The sequence below is a fragment of the Panthera uncia genome, chromosome D4 (genome assembly GCF_023721935.1).
Source record: "Panthera uncia isolate 11264 chromosome D4, Puncia_PCG_1.0, whole genome shotgun sequence".
In the NCBI taxonomy this organism is placed as follows: Eukaryota; Metazoa; Chordata; class Mammalia; order Carnivora; family Felidae; genus Panthera; species Panthera uncia.
Genome location: NC_064807.1, coordinates 10,831,724 through 10,847,085, shown reverse-complemented (window position 1 = coordinate 10,847,085; position 15,362 = coordinate 10,831,724). Strand labels below are relative to the sequence as shown.

The 15,362-nt window shown below is 45.4% G+C and overlaps 1 protein-coding gene across 1 annotated transcript in view; it reads right to left on the bottom strand.

Annotated features, from left to right (window-relative positions):
• Positions 1-9,610, bottom strand: part of PGM5 (phosphoglucomutase 5) — a 183,172-nt gene extending 173,562 nt beyond the window's left edge. Inside the window, exon 1 of the mRNA XM_049633448.1 lies at positions 9,286-9,610. Coding sequence (XP_049489405.1) covers positions 9,286-9,546 — 261 coding nt within the window. The 5' untranslated portion in view covers positions 9,547-9,610. The remainder of the gene's footprint in view (positions 1-9,285) is intronic.
• Positions 9,611-15,362: the final 5,752 nt, after the last annotated feature.

Here is a 15,362-nt window from a genome sequence, read left to right as displayed (position 1 = left end):
GCACCCCTGACAAACATCCTGCCCGAACACTTGAACGCATCTCTAGTGCCCACAGCTGTGCATTTTCAGACGCCTCGGCAGATTAGCGTGGAGTCTCTTAGCCTCTGCCTGGTCTGTTCCTCTCAGTAATCTCTCACGTGGCCCAGTCCATTAGGCTGGAAAATCCTCATGAAACGAGCAGATTAAGAGCTGGCTTCGGTAGAGGGGTGTTCTGCTTTAACACAGCGCGAGCCTCAGAAAGGTTTAAGGTGTGGAAAAGCTTGGCCCGGACTCGGCTAATTCGTAACAGGAAATAATGCACAGACCCTGCGAAGAAAAACAATCCTTTGAGTTCAAGTCCATGCCAGAGCAGCTGTTGCCACCTCGATGTCCGAAGCAGGGTGTGTGTGTGCATGTGTGTGTGTGTGTGTGTGTGTGTGTGTGTGTGTGTGTGTGTGTGGCATGAGTGGCGTGTGCAGACACGAGAAGCGGGGACGGGATGGTGACTTCAGGAGTCACCGCCCAAGCCTTAGCCCGCAGCATGGAGGAGTACCAAAAGTCCAGCAGAAGCCTTACCAAAGAACTGTGATCTCCACAGCAACGGGCATTTTCTGATCCGTAAAGCTACCGAGACTAAAAGAAAATGCACACGTGCACATGTCCTTTTATTCTATTCGGAGGGAAAGAGTTTGGTGATAATTGTGTTACATGAATAAATTACTCCTAATAATCCGTTACCATCTTCAATCGTCCCATCCACCCTGGAAGATGTGTAGAAAGTGGTTTTACCTTCCCTATTTTGATAAAGGAGGAAGCAAATCCCAGAAGGCCAGGTGACTTCGCCACGGTCATATAAGTTACAAATGGTAGTGTCATCATTCGAACCCAGAGCTTCTCCTTTTTGCTTTGTTATTCTTTACTGATGTGTTGAATGACCAAAGCAATGCACATCCATGGATGATCATTTAGTAAAGAGAAGTATATGATGTAGTAAGGGAGAAGATTCTCCTTCCCCCGCCTTATGCACCCACATACCCCAGACGTATTCACTGTTACCTGTTAGCTGGAGTATGTCCTTCCAACCCTATTTTCTATGCCTACCCAACAGTGGCATCATGCTACCCATGATCCCCTACTAATTGCTTTGTTTCACTGAATATAAACGATCATTCACAGCCTTTTCATGTCCATATAGGTCCACCTCCTTTGTTCATGCGTTTTAATGCATCCATGGTGTGACCGTGCCATAAATTATGTACCTGTTCTCTCCTCTTAAACATATAAATGTTTACACGTTTCTCTTTTGCAAAAGCGGCAGTGAGTATTCTTGTACGTAGACGCTTCCACATTCGTATCAGGAAATTTACAGGATAGATTCTTAGATTAAGGGATTCTTGGATTATTGGATAAATAGTCCATTACTTTTGACACACACTGCCAAACTGCCCAGCCAAAAGGTTTGTCGATTTAACTCCCATTTAACATGACAATTTAACATGTCGATTTAACATGACAATTTTCCAACATTCACGCCAACCCTGAGTGCTTTCAATTTTTTTCATCTTGATGGATTTTTTTTTTGTTTCTATTTCTTCAGTTATTAATGAGGATGTCCTTTTCAGGTGTTTGTCGTTGTAGTTGACAATAGTTCTTCTGAATTTTCTGAATTTTTTTTACTAATTTGGGAAAGCTTTTCATACACTACGTATATTAACCATTTGTTATAAAACTCTCCTCCCAGTATTCTGTGGCATCTTTTGCCAAATAGAATAAACTCTGGTCTTCTGATTTCAACTTTTCTCTTTCCATTAGAAAGCCCTAAAAACAAAACCAGATACCCCTAGCCACAAAAGAGGACTCTTCTTAGAGGAAAATAATAGAAGGGCAAGAATTAAATATTATATTTATGCAAAACACCTATAGGTAGAGACTTGGAAAGGGAAAGAAAATTTCTGTGACTTTATGCCAAGGGAAAGGATTTCTTTGGAGATTGAGCGTTCCTGAAAATTTTCTCTTCCTACGAATACAAGCATCACTCCAAAATTTGACATCACTAAAAATATAGGAGATGAAAGGTATTTAAAGCTTAAGAAAATGTGGATGTTAACAAGCCTTGTATATATTCCAGATATCCTCTTATTCGTAATCAGTGAGAGTCAAGTCAGATAAAAGGACCCAAAGCTTTTCCTTTGGCTATGCAAGTGTAAACATTAAAGGCATATTGGCCAAATCATGAGTGCTGGCAATTAACTGTCAAAGCTGTAGGCTAACAAAGGACACTGAGCTTTCTACCTTCGATTTAAAAATCCCTGGGAAATCCAGACCTTTTTATCCCCCTGCCTATTATTCTCAAATAATCCTGTTCAAATCCTATTACAGGATTCGCTTACCTTACTGTTGTCTAACACAAGAGTGGCTAGGGCCCAAAAGATAGAGGTTAAGGTTAGTGAAGCCAATACCTATGCTTAGATTCCTCAAAACTAGGTTCCAACTTCTGTCCCTCAAGTCTTAACAGAAACTACCAAACTTGCATAGTTCACAAAGGGCTCAGAGAGAACAGATGTTTTATAGAAAATTCGTAGGGCAAGTTTCACACATAATGTTGCTGGTGTGTGTGTGTGTGTGTGTGTGTGTGTGTGTGTGTGTGTGTGTTCAATAAACATCATTATGCTTTATCCCAAGATTTAATAAAGTAGCTTAGTTAAAAATGTCATCTGGGTCTCTGGACACATTCAACAAAGCTTAAAATAACCCACCCCAGCAACTGGGAGGGCCCAGCTGTTCACAAAACCTCTCCCATTCCTTTTCCTTCCCCATTAAAAAAAAGAGTGAATGAAGGCTTGAGGCTAAAAGATTCAAGGATGAACTGACTGAACAGGAAGATGGATGGAGCCAAGGACACCCTAAAATTTGCTATTTCTCATATAATAGACTTGCCACTTCCAAAACCCAGGGATGGGGATTTGGGAGGGGAAGCAAGATAAAGTTCTAGCAGTCTCTTGAGGGCTTTCTTGTGTATCCCAAACCTGCTCTTCCTAATGTCTGGGCCACAGCAGCTCATTCCATTCACCTATTCTGTAGTGAACACCGGAAAATGCAGAGCAGTCACCATCCGGTTCTGTTTCCCTTCTGGAGACAAGACCTGAAGCCGGCCCAGCCCAGGTTTCCAGATCCATTCCAGGAAAGAAGGTTTCGGTGTTGAGACACCGGCTTGCTTCCCTCTGGACATCCCACACACCGCCACATCCCACCCTGCCTCCCTTGCAAATCTATTTTCCTTTTTCTTTGGGGCCACATCAAAATTTGTAACCCAGATAGTTCTAAGAAATGTCAAGGCAGGTGCATTCCCATTCTTTGAAACAACCACCTTTTCGTGGCCCATTAGAATCAAACACAGTCAGTGTAAGCAACCTTCTCGAAGCCACACCCAAGTCCCTTGCTGACCCAGCCTTCTTCATACCACTGCCCTTCAACTTCTACCCCTAAAAGACTTCACAAGGCATCGAGGAGTTCTTGAATTCTGTAAGCTGAACGGTAGTGCTAACATTACTATTACCATTGGTGATTATCCCATAGCCAGTATGGTGTGTGGCCGATCAACAAAAGGATTTTCTCTCGGCTAAAACGTGCAACAGAGCTCTATGCCGTTCTGTTCAATACATGCAGTCAAATCATTATTGTATGAGATGTATTCACGGGCCGCAATAATATTCCCTGACACTTCTTAAAGCTACGGATGTTACAAAATGCTTTTGGTGGCAGCTCTCCATTTGATTCCCAGGATAATTCAGCCATGCTGTCATACCCAATTTATAGATGAGGAAACAAGTGGTTTCTAGGTATTTCAAGAGGCTGAAGCATTTGGTCTGCGACTTGTACGACAGAGCTAGGAAAAGAAAGTGAGCCTTCCAGCTGCCGGCACACTGATTTTTCCACCATACCTCATTGTCTCCCAGGCTAAAGTCAAAAGAGAGTGTGGTTATCATAGGACGAAATCTCGTTTGGGTTTGCCAAATATGCCTTGGTAGCATTGGGTGCCCTACTTTAGTTAACTTCAAGTTGCTTTTGGTTGTAACGGTCTGGCTCCGCTGAAAAAAATACTAGATTTTAAATGTTAAGTTATATGGCAGTGAGAAAGAATGAAGTCCTGCCATTTGCAGCAACATGGATGGAACTGGAAGGTATTACGCTGAGTGAAATAAGTCAGTCAGAGAAGGATAGGTATCATATATTTTCACTCATATGTGGATCTTGAGAAACTGAACAGAAGACCATGGGGGAAGGGAAGGGGAAAAAATAGTTACAAATAGGGAGGGAGGCAAACCATAAGAGACTCTTAAATACAGAGAACAAACAGGGTAGATGGTGGGGCTGGGGATGGGGGGCGGGGAGGGAAACTGGGTGATGGGCACTGAGGAGGGCACATGTAAGATTCAGTTCTTCAGTCACAGCAGGTGCATTTCAAGTGTTTGATAATCGCATGTGACTAGTGGCTAGGACAGATTACAGAACCTTTCCCCCACCATAGAAAGTTCTATCGGACAGCAATGATACACAGTGTCATCTCCAGAGACAGAAGACTTTAGAAAAAGTCAGAAATGTCTTGAGGCAGACACAGCGCTGCCATCTGTCCAGTATTAAAGGTATTTTAGGACTTTAAAAAAAAAAAAAAAGATTAGAACAAAGAGGAGAGAGAGAGAGAGACGCCCTTAGTCACACATGGATCCACCCAGAGGAAGGCAAAGGCATTTATTCATAATGTAGCCATTATTTGCATTTAGCTCTTGAAATCTTCATGAGATTAGAATAAATTGACACCTAGAGAATTTAAACCCCTGCAGAGTACCTGAAGCAGATGGAAAAAGAAATAGGATAAAAGATCAGTTACAAACTAAGTTTAAATTAGCAATAAAGTTTCCCAGTTCTTTTAAATGATGCTCTTTACTCTTCATACTTAGTATTTTTCTTTTGCTCTATATAGTATGACACAGTTTGTATCTTTAAAAGAGAATTAAAATACTTCTGGGGACTTTTTAGATAAGTTCACACAGCCACATAAAAATTACAAAAACAGGTTAAAAAAATCTCTTCTCCTTTATTTACTAATCCATTCAAATTCATTGTATACAAATTCAAGAGTCCATAGTGATATTCAAAAGAGGAAGAGCAAAACAAAATTCACGTGTCACCAGCAGAAGTAGCTATTTCACCAAATCCTTATTCTGAAAGGTGGTAATTTAAAAAGGGAAAGAGGGGCACCGAGGTGGCTCAGTTGGTTGAGCATCTGACTTTAGCTCAGATGATCCCACAGTTGCCAAGTTTGAGCCCCTCATAGGGTTCCCTGCTGTCAGTGCGAGCCCACTTTGGATCTTCTGTCCCCCGCTCTCTCTCTCTGCCCTCCCCCATTCTCTCTCTCTCTCTCTCTCTCTCTCAAAAATAAACATTTTTGAAAGAGAGAAAGATGAACATGTATTCTGCTGTTCCAGAAGGAACTATATTACAGAATAACCAAATAGCCCAATAGTGAGGAAAATGCCCAGTTCATAAGAAAATGCAGCTAAACACATGTGGATGGAATTAGAGAATTCAAAAATCATTTTGCAAACCCTAATGAAATAAACCACTCAAGCCAGGATCATTAACAGACGCTCAAACCATCATATAAAAGTTGATAGGAAAGGGATATTCACATGGTACAAAGTTCACTCTGCAGGCTACTGGCTAGTTTCAAGGGGGAAAATACTGGAAGATAGAGGCAATCACCACAATAGCCCTATAATCATCTCAGCATCATGAATAATGGGTCAACCAGAGAATGTTTCCTAACAAGATATAACATGAATATACATCAGTGCCTATAAAATTGTCTTGCAAAAGAAAAAAAGAAAAAGAAAAGAAATATTGAGCTTGAATCTAATGAAACCTTTAGAACTAATTTCTAGCGTGCGCGCACACACACACACACACACACACACACAGGAAATATAGTGAAAATTTAAATGACACCATAAAAAAAAAGATCAGAAAATTCAAGTAAGGGTCGGGGGCGGAGAGGAGCATTCTACAGGACAACCAATCAAGCTAGTCTCTTCAACAAGTCAGTTTCATTAATACAAAATAAAAATAAAGAGGGAGGTATTTTCTAGATTAAAAGAGACTTAAGACAAATAACCAAATCCACTGTGTGTTCCTTGAGTAGAAGAAACTAGTCTGAAAAAATAGCTATGAAAGACATTTCAGAATAATTGAGGAGATCTGAATGTGTACTGGGTAATAAACGATATAAAGAAATCATGTTTTATTTTACTTGGGATGATAATGATATTGTAACTATCAAGAAAATGGTTCTCAGTTTTTACAGATCCACACTGAATTTAGGGATAAAATGTCATTTTCTTTAATATACTTTAAAATACATTAGCCCTCAAAAAAAGATGGAACATATATAGAAAAAAAATGTGAACAATCTAGGGTATGGGCATACGGATGTCATTTATCTATTCTCCCCACTTTTCCAGAAGTTTGAAATTTTCATAATTTTATAATAAAAAAATTTTATCCCAAATTGAATAGGTATATGTCTGAGAAGCTATTTCAAACTCGATGGTATATTAAAACATAAGTAGTGCCATCCACCATTTTGGAAATTCCAAACTTCTGTTCCCCTTCAGCAATTATATAATCAAAGAGCAACTGCTGGGTTTTTTTAACATTAAACTGTATAGTAAAATTAACTTTTTCTATCAAAACTAAGATTTTTCAGATACAGAGAATGCAACCCACACAGTCACATCCAAGTCAGTTCCAAGAGAATACATTGTATGTTTCTACAATCTTTCTAGCCTATTATGAATATCTAACGCGAACTCTTTTTAAAAAAGCAAGAATCAAAAGCTTTCAGAATCAAAACTCCTCATTCCTGAGTGTAACTCCGCAGGCCAAGTCAGGGGGCAAGCACCTTCTCATCAATTACCCATCATTCAAGACCAGTCTGGCTTTTGGTAAACCCCCGTTCTCCTGAAGCCAGCCTTCAGGTCATTCATTCGCTTCAGCAAAAGCCCTCAAGAAGGTGAACAAAATGAGGAAAAAAATAGGCTAAAACTGGCTGCCTGAAACACTGATAAATGTGGACCATTCCCTTCGCCCATACCCACCGATTTTAGAAATAATGCTTTCGGATACTTTAAGAGATGGTGCTTATACGTGTATTTTAACTTGTCATTCTGTCCCACGGAACAACCACCAGGGTAAGTGTGACTCTATCTTAACCATTTATTAACATACACTATCTCCTACAATCAACTCTACCCTTAACGTAAATGAAATGTATTTATCAGAGGAGACCCACTGAAGAGGTCGTGGAGTCCTGATCATCAAGCGTGCCAAGAAATAAGAAAGCTTCATTATAATTTGCCCGTGCAAATCAACAACTGTAGCTTCTCAAATCTCACCCGCGATAAATGAGCGGATATTTCTCTCATGTCCCGGAAAAAGTGGCCCGGGAAAGAATATGAAAGCTGCCACAGCTCCCCCAAGGCCCATTATTCTCCGTCACTCCACGGGAACAGCTGTGTCCGACAGAGTAAAAGACCGTTCGTCAACCTGTCTCCAACTCCCCGATTCAAGCCAACTTCCATCAATCCCAAGTACGGAACCAGAGAGAAATACAAGTCTTGAATCTCCAGCAGCATCGTCTCCACCACCCATCACACCCCTCGGCTCTTTTCTCCTAATTGCTTTTGGGTTATTTTACTTAAAAAAAAAAATCCACTTCTGTCATCCCTAAAACACTGAGCGAGGGGAATTACAGTAGACAAAATGAAGCATGGACAGCCCTAAAGATTAAAAAAAGAAAGAAGGTGAGAAAGCTAAACAGAGGGGATCAGGAAGGCAAAAGGGAGTCCAAATGCCAGATAATTATTTAGTGTCTTTTTTTAAAAAATTTTTAATGTTTATTTTTGAGAGAGAGAGAGAGAGAGAGCACAAGTGGGGAGGGGCGGAGAGAGAGGGAGACACAGAATCCAAAGTGGGCTCCAGGCTCTGAGCTGTCAGCACAGAGCATGACGTGGGGCTCGAACTCACAGACCGCGAGATCATCACCCGAGCTGAAGTCAGACACTTAACTACTGAGCCACCCAGGCACCCCATTCAGTTTCTTTCTTTTTTTTAATGTTCACACTCCCATACACATCTGCAGAGATTTCACTTAAATGTGCTATATACGTGCACCCGACCGTATTACCAAGACTGAAATTACTCTTTTAGACAATGTTTCCCACAGAGACCCCTGCAGTGAGGGGTCCCTCTTGCAGACATGGTGGGAAAGCTGCCCTGCCTGGTTGCAGAAGGAGGAAATTGGGGTATGGGATGATGCCAGAAGGTGTTTCTAGTTGTAGGACAGAAAGGGAGGAGGGAGAAGAAGGGAAAACCTAAGGTCTGAGAACTCAGATGGCAAAAGAAGCCTGCAGAGGTCGTGGGAGAACAGAGAGGAAATCAGGAGGGAAACAGAATGGGGGGAAGAGACACAAAACGCAGTCAAACGCCAAAGAGCATCTTGCAGAGGAGTTAGGAATTGCTTCAAGGAAGGCATCGTAAGCCTCATCTCCGATCATTCAGAGCTACCCCAACAGACACAACTGTGAGCCCAGGCTGTAGAGCATCAAACTGATCTCCACCCCATCCCTACCCTCATCAGATCAACAGTGAAGTAATTCCCCTGGGTTCACAAACCACTTATATTAAAAAAAAACCTTTAGGGTGCACTCTTGCCAAATGCGTCAGGGATCAACGCTGGTGTGTGTGTGTGTGTGTGTGTGTGTGTGTGTGTACCCGCGGGTGTGTTTGAGACAACACTCCTGTTCAATTTCTGGCGGAGCCAAAATTTAGGGTGGAAGGAGGGGACAGCAGATAGAACACGGGAGGGGAAAAAAAAAAAGAAGGAAAAAGGGGGGAAACACTGCGTTCCTGGCCTAGGGAAGAAGCGCGGGTTGGAAGGGCAGTGGACGCGGGTCAGAACAAATAGTTGTGAAGGGCTGGGGAGGAGAAGGCCCAACCGGACCGCGGGCAGGTGCGGGACGCGGGCCGAGTCCTGGCGAGGTCAGGGCGACGCGGCGGGGTCCCCGGAGGCGGAACCCTGAAGGCCTTGGGGGCGGTGGGCGCTGACACCGTGGGGCGTCCCGGACGTGGGGAGGCTGCGGGCCTCGGCGGCGGGCCGCTGGAGGAGAGGACCCGGGATGGGGGGCGGGTGTGGGGTGGGGGGGGTGACGGCGGGAGGGAAGCGAGGCTCGGCCGGGGCGGGTCACTCACCCCGTTGGCCGCGGCCATCTGCACCACGATCTCGGTGGCCGTCCTGCTGAAGTACCTGCCGTCGCTGCCCACCACCATGGTGCAGCCCTGGCGGTCGCGCAGGTCGATGGACGACAGCACGCTCTGGATGAAGTTGGGCAGGTAGTTGCGCTGGCCCTCGAAGAGGCCGGTGGGCCGCCGCAGCCCCCCGCCGCCGGCCGGCCGCTGGTCCTCGTAGGGCACCGTGGGCACCGTCAGCACCGGGATGGGGCTCCCCTCCATTGCGCCTCCTGGCCGGTCCTGCCCCGGCTCCCGGGAGCCGGAGGGAATCTGCCGCCCGCCGGACCCCCCCCCCCCCCCCCCCCCCCCCCCCCCCCCCTCCCCACCAGCCTGGCTGCGCGCCCGGGCTCCGCCTCGCGCCCCGGCCCCCCCTCCGCCGCCGGCCCTGCGCCCTCCGGCGGCACCGACAGCCGTCCGTCCCCGCGCCGCCCCGGCAGAGTCCGGCTCACACCCCCCCAAGAAAGTTTGCTCCTGCCCCACTCCCTCTTGGGCCGGAGCTCCGGAGGCGCTGGCAGTGTCGTGCCCCAGCTGGAGTCGCTTTCGGGGCGTCCCCAAGTCCGCTCCCGAGGCCGGCTAGCCCGGCCCCCGGCGACCCTCCTCGCGCGCCCGGCCCAAGCCTGCCCCCAGGGCGATCGCTTCTCCCCGGATCACACCCTCCGCCAGAAAACAGCCTGGGGTCGGTGAGAGCTTGAGCAGGACTTGGGGACCTCTCCGAGACCCCCCAGCCTCTCTCCCCTCCCACCGCAGCCCAGTCTCCCGGTCTCCCTGCAAGTGGGCAGTTTAGGAGCACAAGTTTCTCTTTTGAACAAGGACGAGGGAGGGAGCTGGGAGGGGGCTGAACCTTTTGCCACCAGCGAACAGCCCCAGCCAAAAATAACCCTGGAAAGGCGAACTGAGAATTGTTATCTTCTGCCAGCGCTGAAATTGGAGGCTGAGCCTTGCGTGCGAGCTTGCGTGTGTGTGTGTGTGTGTGTGTGTGTGTGTGTGTGCGCGCGCCCGCGCGCGCGCACACCCCACCAGTACCATTTGTTGCAGGGAATCACAAACTGTCAGGCCCTTCAATCCGGCAGGACCCACCCAGCCATCCACAGTTTGCCCTGGGCTCTCTCGAGGCAGCACAATCTGCAGTGTGGAAAGTGTTGGGTTTTTTCTTGTTTGTTGTGGTGGTTGCAACGACAGCAACACAGACATGTGTTTCTTTTTTCTTCTTACTCTTCTTACCCTCCCGAGCCTCGCTCCTGCTTAGAAACAGGCTTGTCCCACACTATTTGTCCACACAGCTGAGCTCCCACCCTGATTCATCACTTTCAACAGGAGGAGGGGAAAGCCCTTAATATCCCACAGGAATGAATGCATAGACTCAAATGGACCAGAAGGCGGCACCAGGAACTGTTCCGGGTCCTTTCCATGCTTCTCATACTGTGGGGGCTAGGGATGGTCTGCTTTGCCTCCGTAAAGCCCACCCAAAATCCAAAACCAAGAAACACCCCATAGAAAATAGAAGTGAAGGGAGAATGGACAAAAAGGATAAAACCCAAAGAGGGAAGAACAATTGTTATTTTTGCTTCTATCACCTTTCACCCTCCAAGCACTTTTGCACCCACTAAACCTACTGTCTTGAAATCGCTTGCGTCTTGTCCTCCCCCAAATACTGTCCACTTGCCAGGGCTAAGCTTGACTTGCTGCAGGGTTAGAAAGTGTTTGATCCTAGTGAGAAAACTATGAACAGTAGCCCACACTTAATGCTGTTTTGCAGTTGGTAAAAGGCTTTGCATCTTTGGAGGCTCAGAACAAAAGGAGGAATGAATGGCATTCATATGATTCCCAATTTACAGATGAGAAAAGGGAGGCTTTCTGTGAGATCCAGGGAGTGGCTGAGATGGCATCTGCAATAGTCCTTCTATGGCTCCTCCCATTTTTATGAATATCATTAAAGTCTGACAGGGAAACCACTGAAGCCATCAACTGAATCCGTTGGGACTTTACCGCTGTCCCCTTACATACCAAAGTTGGGTTGCTGTTTGGGGTTTTTTGTTTTGAGGGTTTTTTTTTTCCACCTCTACTTTTTCTTTGGGTCCCCAAGAGTCCATTCTGCTGTAGCACCAGACAGAACATCAACCCTTTAAGGATCTATGTATATGTCTATGGTGTGGGTTTTTTTTTAAATCACTGTCTAATAACAGCTTATTTTGCAAGCAGGGTTGTATCATTCCCAGAAGAAGAGTGAGGAGTAAGTCCTTCGCCCCAGTACAGAAGAGAAGGACTCAGCCTCCAAGCCTCAGAGTCGACCAGAAGATCTACAAGGCTCCCTGTCTCCATGGTCAGCATTGTTTCTTCTACCAAAGTCCAGCTCCTTCCAAGGGCTGAGGACAAGGCACGGGCATCTCCGACAAGCTTCAGTTTTACCAGCCAAGAGGAAACCCTCTTCCCTTGGTTCTAAGCTCCAGGTTCCCAAAGACGCTGACCGGTCCAGCTCAAGGCAACGTGTACAACCACATAACCAGACCCGAGTGAAAATGAAAACAGTGCCTCCAAAGTAAGGGGGTGTTTTTCCCCAGAGGGACAAGAGACGGGTGACCAACCATAACTGTCCACCACAAAACGGACACTTTCACTGATTAAGTCATTGAAAACTTGTTTTTCTTTTCACTGAATGCATACGACTCTTGGCATCACTTATAAGGAATGTTTGTTTCATGTGCTGCTACACCTTTCTCGTGGACGCCTTCTCTCCTCCAGCCGTACGCGACCTTAGAATAATTCCTTAACCTCTCCTGGCCTCCCTGGCCTCACTGTGAAACAAGAACTATTATAATCCTCACCTCACTAACTGTTGGGAAGATTAAAGTACTTAGTACAGCGCCTGACAAACAGAAAGGCATTCGATCCATGTCAGATGTTCCCAGTATTGCCATCAGCATCCCATTGCCTATTATTATTCACGTCCCGTAGAGCAAGAGCTAGTGTATTTCTTCGTAGACCACCACAGAACGTAAAGGGTCTTGGGACATAGGCGATACTCTATACGTGTTGGTTGAATTGTCCTGTGGTTTTTGACAGTGGAAATACAAGATACAGAGAGTAATTTGCCCTTGAAACCTACACAAAGGGTCTAGGAACTAAAGAAATCTCTTCAAAGGTGTCCTCAGAGTCGGGCAAGTTGGTTCCAATAAATGTGTTACAGTGTGGATAAGATCAGCGCTTCCCAAAGGGCTTTCCTCCGAACACCAGGGCCTCCGACATGCCACGCAGAGCTGCATGGTCAGGCTACCTAAGACTCCTGCACGCTCGGCCTCATTCTTGCAGCGTCACAAGGCACATTTTCACATTAAAACCTCTGAGAGCTTTTCGGCGGGTGCTTCTTGACCTAAGCTCCCAGGGCCAGTTTGTCTGGGGAGAGGCTCAGACTAGCTTTGTGACCATTGCCTGGTGACAGCCCCCACATCCCCTTCCTCTGTCCCCAGTGGGCTAGGTCAGGGATAAAGACACTTCCCTGATTTTAAGGGGCTTGTCACCACGCTGGGCTGAGTTCAGAGCTTCTCTGCTTTGTAGGAAGGGGAGCCCTATTTGCCTAGAGGCGCCTTTCAGACTTCTCTGAGCCTCTAGGGAAAGGCATCTCCCTGAGAATCCCAGGCATGTAACAGGAACAACTGATCTCTCCTTCCTTCCCCTTGGGACTACCTTGCTCTCAAAAAGGTGTCAGCTGCCATCTTCATATAGCAACTACCCAAGCTGCCTCAGCTAGACCCGCCTTTGCCCCCCCCCCCCCCCCCCCCCCCCCCCCCCCCACCAAAAAAGAATTTGCAAGTCCAGCAAGTGTTGAAACACTTTACACTTTATCTTGTAGATTCACAAAGCACATTAGCATATTAAAGACTGTGAAGTTCCAGGGGGCACCTCTGTGGCTCAGTGGGTTAAGCATCTGACTTCAGCTCAGGTCATGATCTCATGCAGTATCACGAGTTCGAGCCCCTCGTCAGGCTCTGTACTGACAGCTCAAAGCCTGGAGCCTGCTTTGGATTCTGTGTCTCCCTCTCTCTCTGCCCCTCCTCCCCCTCTCTCTCTTTCAAAAATAAAATAAACATGAAAAAAAAAAGTTTTTAAATAAAAAAGACTGTGAAGTTCCACAAGAAAGAAACCTATTTAACTTTAACCTAGCATTTCCAAATTTCACTTGACCCTGGGGCCCTTTTGAAAAACACCTATTAACGGATCAAGGACATGAATATTCCATGAAACACTTTAGATCTCTGGGGTCCCTTCCAGCTACATCATTCTATAATTTCCTTTTACTTGTGAGGCCTTAAAAGATTAATTTCTATCAGGCTCTTCCATTTGAACTTATCAGAATGTGCAAAAGGGAACAGGTAAAATTGCCCAATTAAAAAAAAATACCCTTGAGTGATCTTGAGACTTAAAATAAATTATATATATTTATATATAATTTTATTTTATACGTTCTACTCTTCCATACACCCCAGCCCCCACCCCGACCCCCTGCTAACAGGAAAGATTGGCACCCATATTTGGCCCGTGATGGTTACACATTCCTGTTTAGCCGGGGTTCACTTCTGTGTACACAGGGAGTATGAAAAACATGCTCTGGACTCACTGACTCTAAGAGCAGAAAAAAGTACAAAAACTACAGGAGAAGAGGCTGAAAAGCAGGTAGAAAACATCATGGGTGGACGTCCAAGGAAGCACCAGTTCCCTCGTGAATCTGCCCAAACAGCTTCTGGCCACGGGGAAAGTCAATTATAGATTTCTCCTGAGATGCACGACCTTCCACTAAGCTTTCTGTTCCCCAACAAATGAAATAACACAGAATAATTCCCACAGAACCTTCTTCTCTACTGCCTTCACTAGAAGGCCATCAAGTGGGATGTCAAAGTGACAGAAAGGGACGTGTCTTTTTTACTCAGGTGTATCTTATCTCTCTCTTCTTACATCTCAAGCTTCAAAACTCAGTTTCCCACCTTCAACAAGGCAACAGCCTGTGTGGCCTTGCACAAGTTGCTTACCCTCTCTAAAGCTCAGTTTCTGCATCTGTAAAATGGACATAAGGCTACCTACCTCCCGCGGATGATGATCATATTCAAAGAGCTAATGTGTGCAAATTGGTTAGCACGGTGCCTGGAACTTAAGAGCTTATTGGCATTATTAGGTGATTATTATTTCTATCACTAAAACAGTTATTGCTATCATAATAATTAGTAAAATAATATTATCATAACTACTATAATACTGATTCTTAATCTTGTTTCAGACGGTGCTGTCTCTGAAGGCAGGAACAGATGTCTAATTAACCTTTTCAGCACAACATCCAACATGACATCACATGCAAATTAGCGAACTAGTATTAAGGATGAAAGAATTTATTGGGGTGCCTGGGTGGCTCAGTCGGGTAAGTGTCCGACTTTGGTTCAGGTCCTAATCTCACCGTTCGTGAGTTCGAGCCCCGCCTCGGGCTCTGTGCTGACAGCTCTGAGCCTGGAGCCTGCCTCGGATTCTGTGTCTCCCTCTCTCTCTCTGCCCCTTCCCTCCCCTGCTCTCTCCCTCTCTCTCTTTCTATCTCCTTCAAAAATAACTAAACATTAAAACTTTTTAAAAACTAAAAAGAACTTATTTTTACTGACCCTTAAATGATTTGTAACTACCTGTGCAAGCAGGGCGATCAGCCTAATGCATGCAAACTCCAGTTCCTCTGGAGTTTGTTTTTAAAGGTAGTCACAGGCCACCTAGGAATACTTAAGTGAGGTTATAAATCTGAGGCCAGCACAAGAAGTTGACCGAAAACTCACGCAGGTGTGGTTTCCTGATTCGAGAGAGGTCTGGCCCCAACTCTGAAAAGCATTTAATGTTAATTGACCAACTTGTAAAAATTGTGGGTTTGGGAAGCAAAAGGTTTCATTTTAATTCAGTTTTATCTAAAACTAATAGGCCACTGATCTGCCAAAAATGAATATTCCATTTCCAGGGATCCCTCCCACAGTATCTAGAAGTATTAATCATATACGGTAACAGATGATCAACAAGTT